This window comes from Varroa destructor, unplaced genomic scaffold (assembly GCF_002443255.2).
Source record: "Varroa destructor unplaced genomic scaffold, Vdes_3.0 BEIS01000007.1, whole genome shotgun sequence".
NCBI classification, from domain to species: Eukaryota; Metazoa; Arthropoda; class Arachnida; order Mesostigmata; family Varroidae; genus Varroa; species Varroa destructor.
The window spans coordinates 35,844,738-35,864,473 of NW_019211460.1; the positions used below are offsets into that span (position 1 = coordinate 35,844,738).

Consider the following 19,736-nt stretch of genomic DNA (forward strand, 5'->3'; position numbering starts at 1 on the left):
AGCAGGGGGTGCGGCTGCGAAAAATAAAAAGAGAAAAAGGCGACGCCTTTTTTGTTGCTGCTGCTGCTAGTACAACAACGTACTCTTACCACTTCTTCTATAGTATCTTGATCGGCGCTCGTAGTAGCTCTCTTATCGTGGAAAGGCTTAAGCGACTTAAGCGGGTGAACAAGCGGTGAAGCAAAGCTGACTCCCATGGTCAGAGCTGCAACAGTGGTAGTGGAGTAGTAGTCGCTCGTCTAAGAAACCTTCGAGTGAGGGAAAGAGGTGGAATCTAAAGAGAAATAACGATGCAATGTAAGGTACTTGTGTTTTAGGAGGAAATAAAGGGTTATAGTAGAAGGGGCGCTGTAGTGCTCCTCCTTATATAAGTAGCAGCTTCAGCGGGTGCCTAGGACAGATGGAAACCAAACATCAACGTAATCCTAGTTTGTCTCTTAGTGTCCTATCGACAACCCTACTATTCGCTTCCCTAGCCATTCTAATCAGTTATCCTACTGTAGACATTTTTCTGTCACCAGTATTCTGCCATGTTATCGCCTCTTTCCCGTTTGTCTTGAGCCGATTAGGGCATCTGCCACCACAACGACTGTTCTTAACCCTCATTTTGACTTTACCCCAATTCGCCTCTCGTTGGCGACGGACGTCGACCGATGATGCCCCGGTTTTGATGCCGCCGCTACTGCTGCTCCCATGGCTACTGCAGACGGCTATTTTGGCCCTATTTGGATTCTTCTTTCCGCTTTTTCCGTAGACACTTATGAACTTATGAGTGTCTTACGCAACAACCCGAATTTAGGTTCCAGAAGCTCAAGGCGAGGATGAAAAGAGGAAAAGAAAACGACGTGTAATAAAATTAAACAAAGCTTGGATAGTACGGAGGGAGAAGGGAACGGGAGAGAGGTAGGCAATGGCTGGCACACGGTGAGCCCGAGATAATTGCTGTTTAGCTGGTTGGTGGCTCTGTCGGCTGGTCGGTGGCAACGAAAGCTAGCACTTATACTCCTCTCAGTTAGTTATTTGGCTTGTTACTGACTGCTAGTTGGTTGTCCTTCCTTTGCCTGGTTCCTGTATTGCTCACTTTCGTACTTGCTTTGAGTTTCGGGCTAGCGAATTACTTGTACGAAAGCTAGGGGAGTACCCAAGGCTTTATTAACGAGGAATAAGGCCACATCGGAATCATTTTGCTTGAACTGTGGGTCATGTGCGAAAAGGCGAGATAAGGATAGCAAATGACTGAAAGCATCCAAGAAAACGCCAGGCCGGACGCTGCGAAGTGTGCAGCCGAAGTTTGGCCCGTCCCGCTTTCATTCGGTAAGCGGCTGAACATATCTGGTCGCCAATAAGTTACTCTGAAAGCCGACAAGGTCATTTTGAAAAATTTGTTAAGATACCATTTACCGTATCTATATTTCGTCTGGAGGCAACATCGATCTTTCGGAGCCTTTTATATAGATCGTGTCTATCGACCTTAGATATGGAAATCGTCGAATTTGACAATGTAATTTCGCGAATGAATCCTTGGAATGCAATGGACTTACTTAACTTAATTTTGTATTAGATTTACTTAGAATTTTTGATAATATATATTTGTAATAGACTTATCTGGAACTTTGATAGCATCTATTGGCCATACACTTCAAACCACAGTTTAGCTCAGATTTGAAAGCCATCATACTAACAGTGTATAAACTGATAACCTTAGCCTGTTGCTGTCCAGGCTTTTCATTAAGGGCACCGTCTCATCAAAGGATTATACTATAGTACAGAACAGCGATCTTGTAGTATACAGCAGGAGCGAATCAACCTGCAACGAGCGGTAATAAAGCTAAACAATTACGCCATCGAACTTGCTCCTCAACTAAAAATGGCAAGAAATTTAGAAGAGAAAAAAAATTACCAATAATAACTTATTTCGTTTAAACGACTCAAAGCTAGCTACGTTAAACATGTTTAAGTACATTGGATCACATCGAGGAAAGAACTAGACAACCAATGTTTGAGGCTGTCTTAACCGAAAACTTTTAGTAGAAACAGCTGCCAGGTTGTGTAGTTTGAAGATTGTGCCAACCCCAATTATAGAAAAAAAACAAGTTTTGCTCAAGATTTGCTGAGGGCGTTTTATTTTCGAGAATCCAAAGCATACACAAGAGCATCTGCGGAGATGCAACGATCTAGATATAGCGGTATTATATCCTTCATTTTCCTCAAAAAAAGAATTCTTAGCCATATCATAAAAAAGCTCACCGTATCCTTTCAGTTTATATGCGAAACTCAGAAGAGTACCACGAGGCAAACGTTCGATTTGCATAAATTAGGCTTTTATCTAAGTGTAATACGTATAAATATCGTCATTATGCAGCCAAATCGGATTAGTGGACCGAACTGTATAGTCGAGTGTCTCTTTCAGATTACTTCCACGATTATATATACGTTTTACAACTTACTTCATTTGAAGTGCGTGAAAGGACACCAAGCCTTAACATATTCATAGTTAATAGATAACATCAATAATAGCCGATATTGTACAATTGCAAACAACCGGATGCTATAATAGATGGCTAGGGGTCGTCGGAGTCAGCGTCTCATAGGTTGTGCCACCCATATTCACGCTCACCGACGTTCAACTGCTTTAATAGTAATTAATGATCAAAGTAATAAGGTACATATGCCTCTTTGAACGCGTGTTTGGCTCAAAGAACAAAAAATGGCAACTGCAATAAAACGTATGATCGAATTCTTTGGCCAATGTTAATTTTAGGAACACAGTGTATTTTTTGACGTTGCAACTTACAGAAAATAATTATGTAGTAGACATAAAAAATTGAAAGTCATTTCTGAGACGGCTGTGCAGCCATTAAGGTGCAGCCATTTTAACGATATGTACCAATGGCACACAGCGTTTTTGAGACGGCGATGCAGCAGCGTTCACTTGTACTAGAACCCATTTCCATTAGAAACAGTCAACATCACTCCCGATTTTTTCCCAGTAAAAATTGCGTTAGCTTGCCTGGGTTTGCAATATTCTATATTTCACAATAAATCATTATGTAGAAAAATGTAAACAAGTTCTTTTTTTAATATCAGGTTGATCAAGTTAAACTTAATCTTGCAGTCATCCGTACAGACAATACAATTTACATCGATGCCCTGGCAAATGTCTACATCTCTTTAACGTCCGCACGGGATTACAAAACATATTTCTCATTTACAATATATCTTAGCTTCAGTGAGCAACAATTACTTAAACATCTTTCGAACGGTTACTCTAGAATAGTTTTTTCGATGATCCTGTTAGATACTGCGGCCTGATTATGTCCACAAAGCATCACCTACTGTTCCTTCAAGATCGAAACCAACAGGTAGACGTGCCCTGTTTCTAGGGTTGGCACAAATTAATTAAAAATCGATACCATAGCAGTAGAAGTAATAATAATTAGAAGAATAGCAACTAAATGTCTTTATTTGTCAGAGGGGAAGCAGTCTGCTGTGAAAACTAATTACGTTTTCGCGGCTGCGAGTACCGTGTTTGTTTTGTGAAAACGGGTCATAATTTGCTAATCAGCTAATATAGGGCTCGTTAAAAAATATAATTACTCTCGTGTACCTAAGGCTCTACATGTATGTACTCTTTAAACGAACTTTTTCTAGAAGTTCAACTGTCGGCCCCTCTAGTAAGATGCTCAGCATGTGATTTAAGTAACCGCACGTATGAAGCGTCTTCCTGCAAGTTCCTATCCATCGACAATCACCTGTACACATCAAAATATTTGTTTAGCTTGACTCGCTTTCTAAGTTGCAAGTGCAATGGCATGGTCTGCCGTAAATTTGATTAGATGTTAACTCTACAAGAAAGATACCTGTGGAAACAACATAGGGATTAATTGAATCATGTGCTGGCGTCGTGTTTGCCCGACATTCTCACCGCTAGTAATAAATAAGTCAGTTCCTTTTAAAATAACAATATCGTCATGGCAGAGACAGGTGGTTCATGTTTGGAGTATTAGCGAGGGTCAGCTACTGTCCAATATCTTTGCGAGGGCGACCTCCATCAAACTTATGAACGCCCTTGGTTACCCGAAGTCGATGGTTTGCCGTATTGCGGTTAAAGAGACAGGGACAGATTCATATAGGCCAAGACGTGAAAAACACAGCGGAAAGGTTCAAAAGCCGTTTTTGACAATTCTGGCACATTTAACATAGCGGGGGACATGGTGGCTCGAAGTGCCCACGAAGACTTCAGGTATGATTTTTATAAGCGCTGAATTGCTTACGACACGTAGTATGTGCCCGCTGTGAGCAAATCCAAATTTCTACCTTCTACGTGCTGTGTCCAATGTAGGAAGCATCGAAGTATCATATATTTTTCCACGGGATCTATCTAGTACTAGAAAGCTCTGAAGGCTGCGATGAAATCGTGATGGCCATACGTCTTTTCGCAATGTGACGTACCGGTTAATGCGGGTCGGTCGACGCAGGACCAGGCGAGCGTGTAAGCCCGGTCTGGAAAAAAGTTACAGCTGTTTTGGAGACCAAATTTCAAGTCCCCTAATTACTATACATCAGCTGTAATTGACCGAGAGTCTAACAGATTGCGACATGACAATGTGAATTCGCATAAAGGTGTTTAGAAGTATAAATGTTCTGATAGATCTTTTGGCCCGTTTGAGCCCCGAATCGGATGATCGATCTCCTTATGGGAGCAAGGCCATTGTATCTGAGAGTTAAAAGCTTGGACATAGCATAGCCTTTAAGCAATCGTATAGAAACATCTAAATATACACTGTACATAGAGTAAACAAATACCGTAATATGAATGAAAAAGCCTGATTTGACACCAATATCCAACGATGGTTTGGAGATGTTTTAGTCCGTTCTATTGATACGACAATGTATTTTCATCAGATGTTATAAACAAGCTGTGAATAGTTTAGCGTTACTTGCAAAAAGAAGACTAGAAAAAGGATGGATCCAAGAGGAAACTTTCAGGCTATCGAAGACGAACAAACCCTTGGCCTACCGACAACGAAGTTTACTTTTTATATAAAAGCTCTTCCCCTAAATGATTTAGAGTTAAAGCTTAGATTTGCGTTTTCATTTAGTACTTTTTGAGTGAAGAAATATAGTTGGCCCTATCAAATTCGTGTGAGAAATTTACATAGCGAAATATTGTTTTCTCGATTTTCCGGTCCCACACCACGAGCTCCGAGCTGGATTGCAATAAACCATCTTTCTTTCATAGACCAATGGTCTTTTGTTATCCCCAAGGTAACAATTCGTGAGATAGGCTGGCAAATGAACAACAATAGAAAAACTGTAGTTTCTTGAGCTATTGCTTCACAGTTTTCGGCAGCCTTTTAAATTTGACATTATTATGACTACGCTAAATAAGCCCGAAACGATTTCATCGTAAATCCTCCATTACTTTGAAATAGAATATAATATAGAGTACGTAAGAAGGCGGCGGGCAGTTTCGGTGGTCCAAGAATAATAAACAAAAGCGCGTTGTTGTATTTGGACGCTTACGTTAACACGGCGAACGGTGCCAAGCAAGTGTCCGCTTAGGGGCCGCCTGCATAACTTGATCCTTTTTAGGTAATTTTGATTTAAAAGCGCTGCATAATCCAACCGATAATTCTACAGTTCTAGGTCATGAACTGTATTTGGCATAGTTTTACAGGCTCTGTTCGTTATACAGTCCCGACAGGACTAGATTGGGGGCACCACCAGGTCTGGGCGGTCATTTCACATTAGCGTTGCGCATCGAAATTAGTTGGCCTAGGAACATAGTTTCAGGGCTGGAAGATTGATTATTTACCGCGTTATATAGCAGACTGTCTTATCCTACTGAAATGAAAATCATCTACATTAAGCGTCTTTACTTGGGCTTACAAGAAAATTTACCGTATATCATAATAGAGTTCACTTTCCGCTGCCCTTCCATCGTCATTCATGGCCCAGCACTACCTGCGTTCCACGAGCCGCGTCGCAAAATAACGTTCTATGAATAGAGTAACCGCTTTACACTCACCCCAAGCTTCTGTAAGTCCCAAACGCGATAATTCGGACCATTTATCTGAAAATGAGTTTCAACAGAAAAAATGGTGTGATTAAGTGAAGTCGCTAGCGCGTGCTTCACTACGTAATTAGCAACAAACAAAGCTTACGATCGCCCCCGTATTCTCAATGGTTGCGTCAAGTGCAGCCTGTGGAGACGAAGATGCAAGTCTTGTTTTCAGCTAAACGGCGGTATGATGTTGAAGTCATCGAATCCGCATTCATAGCGTTACTTGTTGTAGCAATATTGTGACATACCTAAATTCCTTGCCTAGTCGCGGCAGAGAGAAATATCGTCATCAATTGTTTATTTCAACGGTATATTATTTCAAGTACGCTTTTCCCTACTACAAACGTTGCAGTTTTACTTATCGTATAGTAATTTGCCCCCGCTTGTTTACGGAGACAGAGGGAGACGGGCAGAATCAGCCGGCAACTTCTTACACAACCTGTAGTCGGCCGTTGATCACGTCAAGGGCACGTTTCGTTGAATCCGCAGATGTTAACCCATAGGTGCAGCGAAATCCATTTCAGTGTTTTTAATATATACAGACGTGAAAAAAAATTCAGAGATTTCATATCTAATATGTTTAGGGCAATTGCACCACTATACGTGATGACGATGGTGCTGACGACAACGACAATATATGCATGCAGCGTCTGCATTAATAAATTGTCACCTTTGAAACGCAACATTACGGGTTTGCATAGTAGTAAAAATGAATCACCGCAATGAACAGCTAATAAGACTCCTGCGTTTTTTAAAAAAAGGTAATGATTTCACGGTTAAGCTTTATATATATACCATTACAAAGTTTGTTTTGCTATATGAAGCTGAGAAGATGTCGTCGCTTCGCTCAGATCATTGAATTTCATATTCAGTGTGGACGTCAATGATGAGCGTATCGGGTGAGAAATAAATGAATTGGTACCGATGGCAGACATCGGGTCGTGAACGAGGTATCGATTGTTTTTAAAGCTAAATGGCTTTGATATCATGTATCTCGTGTAATACAAGTCGGCGTTGGTCTCATCTGAAACATCATACCGCTAGTCGGCAGTAGTAAACGTAATATATTGTTTATGTTATCTTTAAGATAGGGTAGCTTAGAAATGTCTATAAGTCTATGTTAAATGTTGTTATTATTATAAAAACACGAATGCACCTCAGGATGCGTTATTACTAAACATTGTCATGTTGCTTTCATTCTGCAAGTTTTTATCGAAAAACTAGCCGATCAGTTACGAATGATTAATGAAGTTTCTGTGAAAAATGGGTAAAATCGATACGTGAGGAGTCATGACATCGCTAACGAATTAAACAATTTGAGGAAACCTGGCTATAGGAAGAGTCTTGATATTTGGATGCGACATAAGTTAATACAAAATACTCCTAGTGACTATATTTCTGTCTGCGGAAGTGTTCAAACATCCAATAAAGTCGAGCTATTTCTGAAGCGTCTGATCACGGATAGTGAAAAGCAGATCGCGTACGACAGTAATCGTTAAAACAATTTGTGTCAAAATTCAAACCGATGGCAAAAAAAGCGATGCTCTCTGACTCGCGGAATTGCCAAGGAATCGTGCATTAGAAGCTGCCTTCGCTTGTCAATACGATCAACCGTTATCAGCAACTAATGAAACCACGGAAACTAGTGACTAGAAGGACAGGCGTCTTCCAGCATGATAATGTCAAGCAGCATATATCTTCAGCTAACTGGCAAAAATTGCTAAAATTCGTGTACATTCACCGTATTGTTCAAACCTTGCACCGTCAGACCACCATCTAATTCGATTTCTTCAGAACTCCCTTAACATAGTTCTACAGAGGAGTGGCAAAAAATCATTGATCAAAATGATGCATATCTAGTTCATCGAAAATGTCAATACTTGCTGTAGTGTTTAGTATTATTTCGACCACTTAATAGCTGAGGAAGTTATCCAAGCGACTTGTTCTGCGTGGGCTAACGATCCTGCAGCTACGATAAATAGGCTCAATTGACAACTATCATCCTTCGAAGGCGATCTAAGGCGTACCTTCATGAACTTAAAAGGTAAACGATAAGTCGAAAATAGCGTTTTTGAACTTAGCAAGCAACTATTAAGTAGTTGGTTTTATACACAACATCTGTTTCAGTTTATTTGAACAATTATTTTACCTTGGAAAAAGACTAAGAGGATATGTTGAGACTGCTGTGTTTTTTTTTCTATACGGCGGATCCACGTCTGGAGCTTGAAATTAAACTTTTCAAATAAATTCATTTTAATCGATTTTCAACTTTGGAGTTGTGCAGAACGTAAGAAAAGCTCAATAACTTGACGTACTTTACTACTAGTGAATAAAACATTAGAAAAAGGAACGTAACACACTAAAAGATCGTTAATTTCCTTTAGCAATATGTATCTTCGAACGTCAATAGTCAGCTGGTATAGCCCATTGTACCTGTTGGTGCAAACACTTCGTTGCTCTTTATCTAGTATAGGATTTTAAATAACTGAGACGAAAATTAGCTAGTACGAAAACAAAGGCCCACATTTATATTGCACTAGCCACTCGAAACGCACACACGCGACGATACAGGAAAGCAACTTTTATTTTTTTTAGTAGCTTAGACTGAACTCGAACATAAATAGTTTAAACTAAACGTAAATACAATGTGTATGCGTCTGCTATAGGTCAAAGGAACGCAACTCATGGGTAGTGCTCTCCGATGCACTCTCAACGACAAGTAGTAAGACCATTGAGCATTTGAGTCCATCGCGGGAATACCAAATCTCTGTAACAGCCTTTAGCGATGCCGGATCGACCCAAGCAGATTTCATTGTACAAACAACGGATTTCTCTACTGTCGGGCAAGGTTAGTTCTTTGTGTTTAAGGGTACAGCTGCTCATGCAATGCTTGAATCTTTACGCTAACCGTTAATTACGATTTTTTTTTAATAACTACGGTAAGAACTCGATGTATCACCATGCGTTTATATATACTGTAGTAAGCATCAAAACCAACCTTTCCGTACATTCTAAATACTTTTTTCCAAGCGAATGGATTAGGTATCAAACTAACAATAACGTGTGACCAAACAAGCCGATGGCGCAACAATGATTACGATAGCATTATTCTTTTTTTTTTTTTTTTTTTTTTTTTAAGAAGATAGATTATAATAAGCCTAAAGCGCTGATTCTACCAAGGCTATGTTTTATATATCCTTTCACTTAATATATGGCGTAAATTTGCTTATAACCTTAAATCTGTATTTTATATTTATTTCGTTCCATAAAGCTGAGCTTCTTATAAAGGGCTATAAAAAGAACTAGAAGATATTGTATTTCTGCGTTTACATATATAAGTACAATCAGGAAACGTGTTATATTTCGCTTCTTATTGAAAATGGACTCCTGTCAACTTTTCTGTTAGCGGCATGGGTTACGTTAGATTGTTATAGGTGCGAGTTTGTGCTTGATGCAGTTGTTGTTTCTGCTGCTATTGTATAATAGCACATTTATGTTCGCTAGTATCGGCGGCTGCGGACGTAGTGGTCTTCGTCTTCGAGCGGCCGAGCGAAAAAGAGCCGGTGGTTGTTTGTTGTTGGCCGTCGGCCACTGGCGTCTAAGCCCCACCGCCTTGGCATGCGATTGGTATTCCGCCCAAAACCACAGCCGCCGCATCTCGCCTACCTTATCGCGCATACACTTGGTTTCGTTTGGATATTATACGTCGTGACAGCATCCTGGTGGTTGATTTACAATCTTACGTGCGCGAGCTGCTGCTGCTGCTGCTGCTACCGCCGCGTGGGCTGTATGACGCACGCGGGCCCCCTAGGTCCCGACGCAGCATTCTGTCCGACTGTAGGGGTCCACGACTAAGGGTTGAACGGTGCGTCGTTCTCAGAGACGTGCAGAGACTTGAACTTCCTTTGCCCGTTTTGTACTATGAAGTCAGCACACCCCATATGGACTGCGACAACGCGTTTCGTGTTGAATATTCACGAGATGTGTACAAGCTTTGAAATGTATTGTAAATATATTCTGGTACTGGACGCGTCCCAACGGCGCCAACCAATAGAACGAAAACGCACAAACAAAGACGATACCAATCGCAGTGTACACAACCAAAAGCCACAAACGGTAGAAACGGAAACACCAGCCCTCTATTTCTACTCTCATGAGGAAGCACTTTGCATGCGGATAACCTACGACCGCCCGCTACTCACTGTTAAACAAACGCACGCCGAAAGAAAGGGTCCTGACGAATAGCTCCAAAGAAACCTAGAATCCCAGGTTCTTACAGGACAGACCACGTTTTCTGGCTGTTCACTATATCTACGCTGACTATTGTTAATTTAGGTAGCATGAGCTAGTAGGCTGCCAAGTGAGTAAGGAGAAACAGTGTACACGTTCGACTCACCGTATGGTCGCTCAAAGGCGAAAAACTGTCAACAGGGAACGACTGAAAAGGTAACACCTTTTCAAGCGCTTTCCTGACTTCTCTTCATATATATATATATATATATATATATATGAAGAAGACCTGTTAAATGAGCATACCATTGAGTTCCGCAGTGTCATCTATCTATACGTGTTGCAGCTTCAATAGGAAGTGGCCTCTTGGAGGACTCATCGCCGTCCAGTTCGCCATTATGGATAGCGGTGTCGATTATTGCACCGCTGATTGCAATTCTCGTGGTGATTGCTCTGTTAGTTACAGTCTGCCTTAAAAGAAAGCTTTTCGTCCTGTCTCGTGGGGCTCAAGATCAGCGGGGCACCCAAAGCCCATGCCACGGTTAGTTTGTCAAAATTTCTATGCAAACCTATATCTTATTGTCGTCTGCATCTGCATACGTTTCGCTACAGCGTGATATACAGAACGTATAGTAGTATATAGTAAGTTATTATAAGTATTAGATTCTATTTGCCGAAATTATTCCGGATTTATTCTAGGGCACTTGTCCTTTCTTTGTAGTCCTATATAGGGAATTTTCCTGAAAGCTATATTTTGTTCTCAATGGTATAAGATAATAAATTTCCCTTACACATGACGGTAATCTGTAATTTTTAGTAATTATACACAAAATATTTTTCTAAAAGCTATTTGTTCTTCTCAGTGACACATTGTTGTAGATCTCCCTCACACTTCACGGTAATCTGTAGAGGATTTTTTTTTCTGCACATTTAAAGCTTTATCGAAGTCTTAGTCCTCGTTTGCATTCGTATTATACATCAAGTAGCTTTCGGATAGAGACTTATGCTATAATAACTATGCCTGAAAATTCTGCAAGCTAAAAATAGGTACCTAGCGGAAAGGTGACGTCCTAATTTGTACTGTCATTAGCGCAACTATGAGCTTCAAGAATATTGTCTGCATTTTTCTTTATATCTACAGACACATCAACTATCTATCGAGACTCGAAGCTTTACATGCAGGAGCAAAACATACTTCTCTATTCAACACTTAACCATCATAGAGCGATGGCGCACGAACACGGAGGTTCCACGTTTGCCCGCGTCACCGGAGCAAGCTGCAACGGAGGTGGTCCTAACGGGGGCCTTGCAGAAACTGAGCTTTATTCGACGCCGCATCGCACTTCTGTCGGAAATGCAACCGCTACGCTCAATAATACACGAAATACTAATGCAAACTGCATGCCTACATGTAAGTTCAGTTTGAAGGCTCTCAGTTATAGCTAGTGCCGTTCAAAAAAAAGCTCTTGATTAGGCCTGTCTCTTGTAGATGTTTGCTAGCCCAAATGTATCACGCCCCCTACAATACTTCATGCATTGTGCTTTCGTGCTGGCTTTACTAAGTCTATCGCATTCCTCGTTCATTTTTACATGTAGCTATAACTGTAGGTATTCATAGCTTCTTTATCTACGAAAACACATACCTACTTGCTTGTAGCTCAAATTATTCATTTTGTTCCAAGAGTTGCCATTTGTGTAGGTCCCTCTATGAATACATAGCTATCCAATACAATCGCATCAGCTGCATAATGGGCTAGCAATAGTGGTGCAGAAGATATCATATATGAGTTGGCATAACTACAAACATGGAATAGTACATGTGCAGTTTTTTTATCAAGTTAGCTATTGCTTTGTAACTGTATTTGTATGCAGATTGGTGTGGCGCTGTCGCTTAATACTAGATGTGTATAGTTTACTTATATATTTTAATTAGATCAAGTAGTCTTATAATCATCCAGTTATGCATAAGTGCATCGTGCACTGCGTTTTTCGTTTTCCTATATACATTATTCTACCCAGTCCGTTGTTAGAGCAGTATGTTTCGTTCGAGTATGTCTGGGTCGAGAAAAGTTTGAGTGGAATGCAACCGGATTGCTCTTTTTTTTCCTGATCTTCATTCCGCCGGTTAAGGAATCGAGAGCTGATCACAGATTTCCTAATAAGTGAATAATTTTAGTACAACATTGCATTATTAATACAACTGTTTCAGCGGAAACCATCAGGCTTATCAGTAACTTTCTAGTTATACTTATTTATTTACTTTTTTTACCACCAGGGTCCCATGAATATCAAGCTGCGCCTACACATGGAAGTAGTGGAGGCGCGATTTCGTCTGTAGGAGGTGTGGGAGCTACGTTGACCTCAGGTGTCGAAAGCCTAGGCCAGTGGGCGGCAGGCTCCGAGATTCCTTTGGAGGATTCGCACTCTGTGTACGCGTAGTAGTAACCATCTATAACTTTACCGGCTTATCAACGCGACCTTTCCGGCAGTATTAACAATCTGCAGCTGCTTGAGCGCCAGAAATAAATAAACGTTCACCAGTTCCCGCTGAGTTGAATGTATGTACCGGTGTCGGCATTTCAAGCATGACTAAGTTCCATCGCGCGTTTGTATAGTTGAGGCCGGCTAATCAATATCTGCTGAAAAGAATCAAATCTAACAACATTTCAAGCGAGTCTTCTAACGCAAAACAGCTCTGAGCGTCTGCAAGTTCAATCAGTGTTTAACAATCGATAAATAATTCAAATGGGACAAATGATTGTCATCGTGACGGCTGTTGGTCGACATCGTCTCGTTGCGCTCCAGGGCCGACGCGTCTCAGTAAGGACAAAACCGTTCAACTAATGCCAAATGCAGATGATGACGACTGAAATATTATAAGCTCATTTTGCGTAAATGATAAGACGATCGTCCATAATTTCGAACGCGCTGAAGCGTGCGTGCTGTTACTATAAAGGTGCCAATTTCATAAAAAAAAAACAAAAAAATATATATAATAAGGTACAGAGTAAAGCATAAAGCCCAAGAGTAGTAATATACTTGTACAGACCATGATTGAGCGCGAATTGTCTATAGAATAGTCAAACTAGACGAGTGCGAGTGGAAACTCTACGCGAAAACTGAGTAAGGATTGATTGCTCCGCTATTTAGTCAGAGATCACCAAGTATCATCTTAGATACACATAAACAACACTGACAACGAGACAGAGAGCAGGTTTGAAGAATTCACGAGGACGTCACACAGCTACGAGTCAACTGAACTTTTGGCCGCCCATATTATAGTACTGCTATCGCTTAAGTATAATGCGCCGTTGCAAAATCGTTAAGTAAACTCTATTTATTCTTTGCCATTATAATAGCGGCCGTGACAGCAGCCGCGGGTCAATGGGGGAGAGCTGAGAGGTAGATACTATGTCTACGGAAATCTTCTGGGGCTAGGAGCTGCTACAACGATGTCTAAAATTTCGCGTACGTAAATATTGTCGGCGCTAAAACTGGCGACTATCACCAATTCTCCAAGTGGTCCGCATAATGTACATATATAAGCTTCGTTGGTTTCGGATGATGATAACGAGAATTGAAGGGTGTACAAAGATTGTAAGTAAGTTTTGTAACCATTGTATCCTCTGCGAAGTCCGCGGCAGTCTTTTGAAACTGAAGCTAAGTAGGAAACTCTATAAATGGTGAGCATTAAAGGACGGACGAGGAACACTTGCCATGATGAAGATAAATTCAACCGGAACAAAAGCGCAAAGAGAGGAAAAACGAAGGGGGACGGGCACAGCGGAATGGCGAGGCGCACTGCTCTAATTAATACTTTTCCTGTGTGAGGCATGATGGTGGTTAGATGAACAAGCCGGAACAGACCAGAAACAACTACAAAGCGTCTGGTTTCTCTCAACTAGCCGCACCGGACTACATTACAATAGCTGGTGATGGCGGTATAGCTGATTTTATAAATAGTATATGTTGAAAATATAAATTAAATTATATCATCCAACTACTGTTAACTCTCCACTTGACTAAATAAGATTAAAGATGCTTCTTTTTTGTTCAAATACCCTTCGGTCGGTGAGGGACTGTAGAATAGCGTTCGCGTGTTTATGACCTGGAATGAAAGTGAAATGATAGCGGCATACTGTTATTTCTTCTTGGTGCTTTTTGGTGATGCGAGAAAGTGGTTAGGGTGGTTTCTGAAGAGGAAGCCATGATGAAGAAGCTTCCGTAGCGGTCATAGCAAATGGCTCAAATAAGTGAGCAACATCTGCATCCGCGTCAGTGGGAAATGTGAAAACGTTTAAAGAATTATAATGGCTCCCAAGGGAGACGTATGAATTTTAACAAAAGCGTAGGAAAGATGCTGTATGATGACTGGAAGATTGATCGATTGACCGAAAGATATATTCATCATCAATTACTACAAATGGTGATAATAATTAAAATGTAGGTTAACGACTGCGAGAAACGAATAATATATAATTAACATTAGTAATTAAATAATTATTAATAAACTTGCTTTTGTTGTTATAATGAGACTGTGTTTTTTGTTCAACTGTTTGGGGCGTGAAGCATGAAAATATGTAGCAGATTCCTTGAAAAAGCAAATATTCATAAAAAAAAACAGGGAGCTTAGGTATTTTTTGTGTGCGCGCCGATTAGATGGGCCAGTAGCACAATAGGAGGAATATAGCTTAACAGCATAACAGCTATATATATATATATATATACATACATATGATGGGGCTCAACTGTCGAACACTGGCGGTTAACTGGTGGCAGGGTTTTATATACCCACAATCGGTTGGAAACGAAAATATATTTGTTGCAATTACGTGCTATTGCAATTTATACGGCTGTTTCACTCGTTTAGAGTGCTCCATTCCGTTCAATTTTTTAGATATCCCGTAGGTCTGTCGTAAGTTGGCGACGATACGGTAAGTGGCACTTCTACTGCGCCACGGGTTTGTTGACACTACATGGTTGTTCAAACCTGAACAGCAGCAGTTTCCTTGACGGTTGGAAACGTTGCCGTGGAAATCGCGCGAAAGTGGACCGGAGCGTTCGTTGTTTCTTCGAGTACTTGCCTTCGCTGGAAAAGCCGAAAAGCCTCTGTAGGCAGCTTGAATATCAAATGACAAGGCTTTGGACAGACCGCGAGTGCGGCGGCTCTTCTGGCAGTGCGGTCCTGAACCCGTAGAATAGCGTTGCATCTAAGGCCTTGCTGAACATAGTATTTACTGTGAGGGCTATACAATGAAAATGCTCGGAGGAACCGGGTGATTTTAGCAGATCTAAAGGCGCTCCGTGACCGCGCAGGTCGTCCGTTCCACCCGTCCGTTGCCTGCGGATGGTCTATATATTTGACATGGCGGAACGCGTCACACACTGCCCTATGATCGATGGCGACTGCAGAGCTAGCCACGTACCGGTCTCAGAGGGCCGCCAGAGCTTCTAGCATGATCTAGACTGTTGCACCGCGAGTCGGGAAAAGGCAAAGAAAAAATGTAAATAAGCTCTACTCATTAGCACGAACATGGCCGCATTTGCAGACGTGCTTAGCGCTCCTTTAAAATTCAAGGCTACCATCGCGAAAGGGCACGTCGACAGTTCTACACGTGTCTCGAGCAAAGATGGTTCGATTTAGTCTGCTGATATATGCCAGAACTGCAGTAGCGTCTCCGGATCTCCGCCCAGACGTTCCTGTGCGGGAAGTAATGAAACGGCAATCTATGGGCAGCCTTTGAACCCGAATGATCTTGGTGGCACAGTCCGAAGACGACCGGATAGCTAAAGGACCTGTCGTACCCCTGCGCCCCAAACAGTACAGGGTAGTTCGTGGTAGAAGAAATCGGTCGTCCCTAACATCTTTCGACAAGAAGGCGACTTGACCATTCCTCTGGGGCCTAATGCGAGCTCACCGCTTGATATGCTTCAAGCGATCCAGGGCCAGCACTGTCACGTACCAGCCCTTTTGGAGCGTCGCTTCGTATAACAATGGCGCACGTCAAAGTCATACTTCAACAGCTACAGTGCCCACGGGGCCAGCTTGGGGGCACAAATCCGTTTGGCTCTGCATGGAGTTCACCGCGCTACTCTCAATGGCCACCTAGAATGACTGTTTATGCAGGTATAGGTGGAATTCTTTTACCGCTCAAAAAACAGTCAGACACTGTCTCCAACGAATGCCACCTCGCTTCTTCGAAATCTCGTAAACTACCACTCGTTCCACGTCCCGCAATTGGGCGCCGTTCGCGCGTATTTTGCACTTTTATAGGCCAGTTTTCACGGATATGTTGCGAAACGAGTCTATTCGTCAGGGTTTTCTATAGAACTAGAAATGCCCCCGCTGAAGGGAAGTTCACACGAAAGGTGGCCCACTTTTAACAAAGCACCTAGCGGTTTCGCGACCTATGTGAAATTCAGTGCAAATCAGCAATAATACGACGCTAGCCTTAAAAAGCTTTGTACCTGACAAACAGTAGTTGGTGGCGTTGAGGAGCCACGACCTTTTCTAGATAGAAGTAGGTTCCTAACGAGGAAATCCTAATACGATTTTTTGCATGCTTTAAAATTCAGATGCTTTAAAATTTAGACCGATGGCATTGTCGGAAAGGGTGCTTCCAGCGAATGGAGAATTCCCGAGAGAATACGATGATCTCATAAAGATAGACGAGCAATTTGGTACCGCAACTTATCAAGTACATTCAACTTACGATAATTCACCTTTTTTTGGACCACCGAAAAGGCCGTGAATTGGATAAGGGTTTGACCACGTCGACACCTGACATGTGCTGTACTTTACAACGTTAGCCTGTTACTTTGACGCGACTCGCTGCAGACGTACGTATAGAAGAAAGTGATCACCAGCAGTTATTGTATGACTACTAAGGTGCATATAAGTAGCTTTCCCAGCTTCTCGAATAAATGCTTAAATTTATCACTTAGCAGCCTTGCCATTACACGGATAGACTGATTCAGGTTACTGCTGAAATGGGACTATAATTCTCTTGGTAGACGGAAAAGCACACCGAAGGCTTCTAACCCGGTGGATCGTACATAGTCTTTATGTAGTCGCCATGCTATCTGGAGCTACGAAAGGTGTCATGGGAGCGCACGCAGCACTATTCACTTTAACTGAAGATCTAAGAGTTACGATCGTCAACCTCGACGACTGCGAAAGAACCAGTTGGCCTTTCTTAGCAAAGAACGGCTTGGCACACACTGTAGCGTACCTCCTAATGTATTTCCGACGAGAGCAGTCCTTAGAAAAGGCCGCACGAGAATGACGTTCTGGGTCAAGTTGTCGACCACAATAAATACCTCCACCTGGTTTTCTTCGTCCTTGAGCTCTTTCCTGCCGACAACTAGCGGTTTCTGTTGGGCGTCGACGAGCTCGACGGCCCATTTAGCATCCCAAATCAGGCGCTCTGCATCGCTCTGTTCCGGGAGCTTGTAAAGATAGCATATCCGCGCCTGTGCGCAGCGGGGCTCGGAGTACACATTTTCTAATTCGAGGTCGGCTTCAAACCGCCGAGCGAGTGGCACCTTGAATGAATCGGCCGCCTATCTTTTTAGTATTTCGTGATTTAGCTCCAACTTCTATCTATCAGCGCCCACTTTGCCTTAATGAACCCATCGAACGTTTACCCTTTCATCTTCATCCGCTTAAAGAATTCTTCCAGTGAGGCGGTCGATCTTGTTTAGGAAAAACCGTCTGCGCAATTTCTCCCTAGAAAAATGTCTTAGTTGTCCGCGTCTGGTACTACTTGAAGTAAGGTTAAGCTGGGGTCGAGCCGCGTAAATATGGCTTCGCGCATCGCGTCACCTGTTCTTATGTCCACTCTCAGCTCATAGCTAAATACACCACCACCATTTGGTGGAGCAATCTCGTCGAAAACCAAAAATCCGGCGCTTCCAATCTGCAGGCTTTCGGCAGATCAAGAGATTTAAATATCACCGTTACTGCCAAATTTGCAGTAATGACGAGGTTTTCCTTCTGTGAAGTAGAAACTGACAGGGTGGGAGAAGGGTGCCATACATCCACAGCGAGCACAACGAGGAGATAGAATTATTGTAACCTATATGCCCGTTGCATTAGACATACATTTATACCCTACTTTTAAATAAGTTGTCATAATGTACATTACAATTATTGGTATTATCGGTTTTATAGTACATTCTGTGTTCCCTTCGTGTCAACCATTCGGCTCAGCTCCCTAACGAACCGCGATGTTGCACAAGACAAACAGACAACTAGGTTTGTCGCTGAGACGGGGTAATATTTTTTATCTATACATTATTAGATGTAGCAACACAGCTTATGTATGAGAATCAGCTACGTTGCAAGTTTTAAGCACACGATAACTTCATGTCATGTACCAAGTACCGTGTCTAACACACACTTAACTGGCACGAGCCAAGAACCAATACAAAGTACAATAAAAGAAAACTTTAACGCTTGAATTTATGCTTTTATTCCAACGAAGATTAAACCTGGGGCACGCTGCTGATACATATACGCTAAACTGCGAACTGCCGATTTTACGTGACATGCCTTGCAAGACTCGTGAATATCTTGTGTCCTAAGAACTAGTTAAGGGTAGGCATATCCTAAGACGGCTGCCTGGAGGAGAATTTGTGTGTTTTGTTGTTAAGATCACTCGATGAAACCTCCGAAAGATTGATGTCACTTGAGGGTAGATATAAAGCAAATCATGTTGCTGTCATCCTTTGACACGAAACGTAGTATCAGTCGTAGGACATTCAAAGTTATAACTCAAATCAAAATACTCGACTAGTATTGAAATTTAGCAGCATAAGCTATAGCTGAAATTGTGCTACAGTTCAGATTTGTACACACAGCACATGGATTTTTTAACCCGCCCTGTAACTTAAGCACTGCGTTTTAGATAAAAATTTCTATTTCTATTTTACTGAGCAATGCGCTGACATGTTGCCACTACAGTTAATAAAGCTAGCTATATACACACACACACACACATACATATATATGTATATATACGACAAATATACTTCGATATATGATCGTTAAATATGAAGCAGAAATGTCCAAGAGCCTCTAATTATATCAATGAAAATTAAAAAATGCACTAGCATGTTTTATTTTATGCTAAACTTTGAGATTTGTTCTATTGGATGGCTTGCAAGCCCCCCCCCCCATATAGAGAAAAATAGATCAAGACCTTAGTAGAAAATCTAGCTAGCTTTCTTTATTACCAGAGGCAACTTGATTACGGTTTTAGGCCTCTTGTAAGTTAGAGAGCCGATTAGGTAAACCGACACGGTAATCACCCTGTATCAATCCATACAGACAGTGTTCAATTGACCTGTTGTTAAGAAGATATGCCTTATTGATCCTGCGTCCGACCATTGACCGTACTTACCGCAGTTATATTCGAAAATAAATGAGTATTATATT

At 41.6% G+C, this 19,736-nt stretch overlaps 1 protein-coding gene across 4 annotated transcripts in view; it reads left to right on the forward strand.

Moving 5' to 3' along the window:
- LOC111253697 (cell adhesion molecule Dscam1-like) overlaps positions 1–14,827 on the forward strand; it is an 87,221-nt gene extending 72,394 nt beyond the window's left edge. For 3 of the 4 annotated variants that reach the window (XM_022813478.2, XM_022813479.2, XM_086974462.1), the window contains 4 exons: positions 8,734–8,915; positions 10,644–10,838; positions 11,439–11,708; positions 12,573–14,827. In XM_022813478.2, coding sequence (XP_022669213.1) covers positions 8,734–8,915; positions 10,644–10,838; positions 11,439–11,708; positions 12,573–12,736 — 811 coding nt within the window. In that variant the 3' untranslated portion in view covers positions 12,737–14,827. The remainder of the gene's footprint in view (positions 1–8,733; positions 8,916–10,643; positions 10,839–11,438; positions 11,709–12,572) is intronic. The other variant, XM_022813480.2, reaches the window with a different exon arrangement.
- Positions 14,828–19,736: the final 4,909 nt, after the last annotated feature.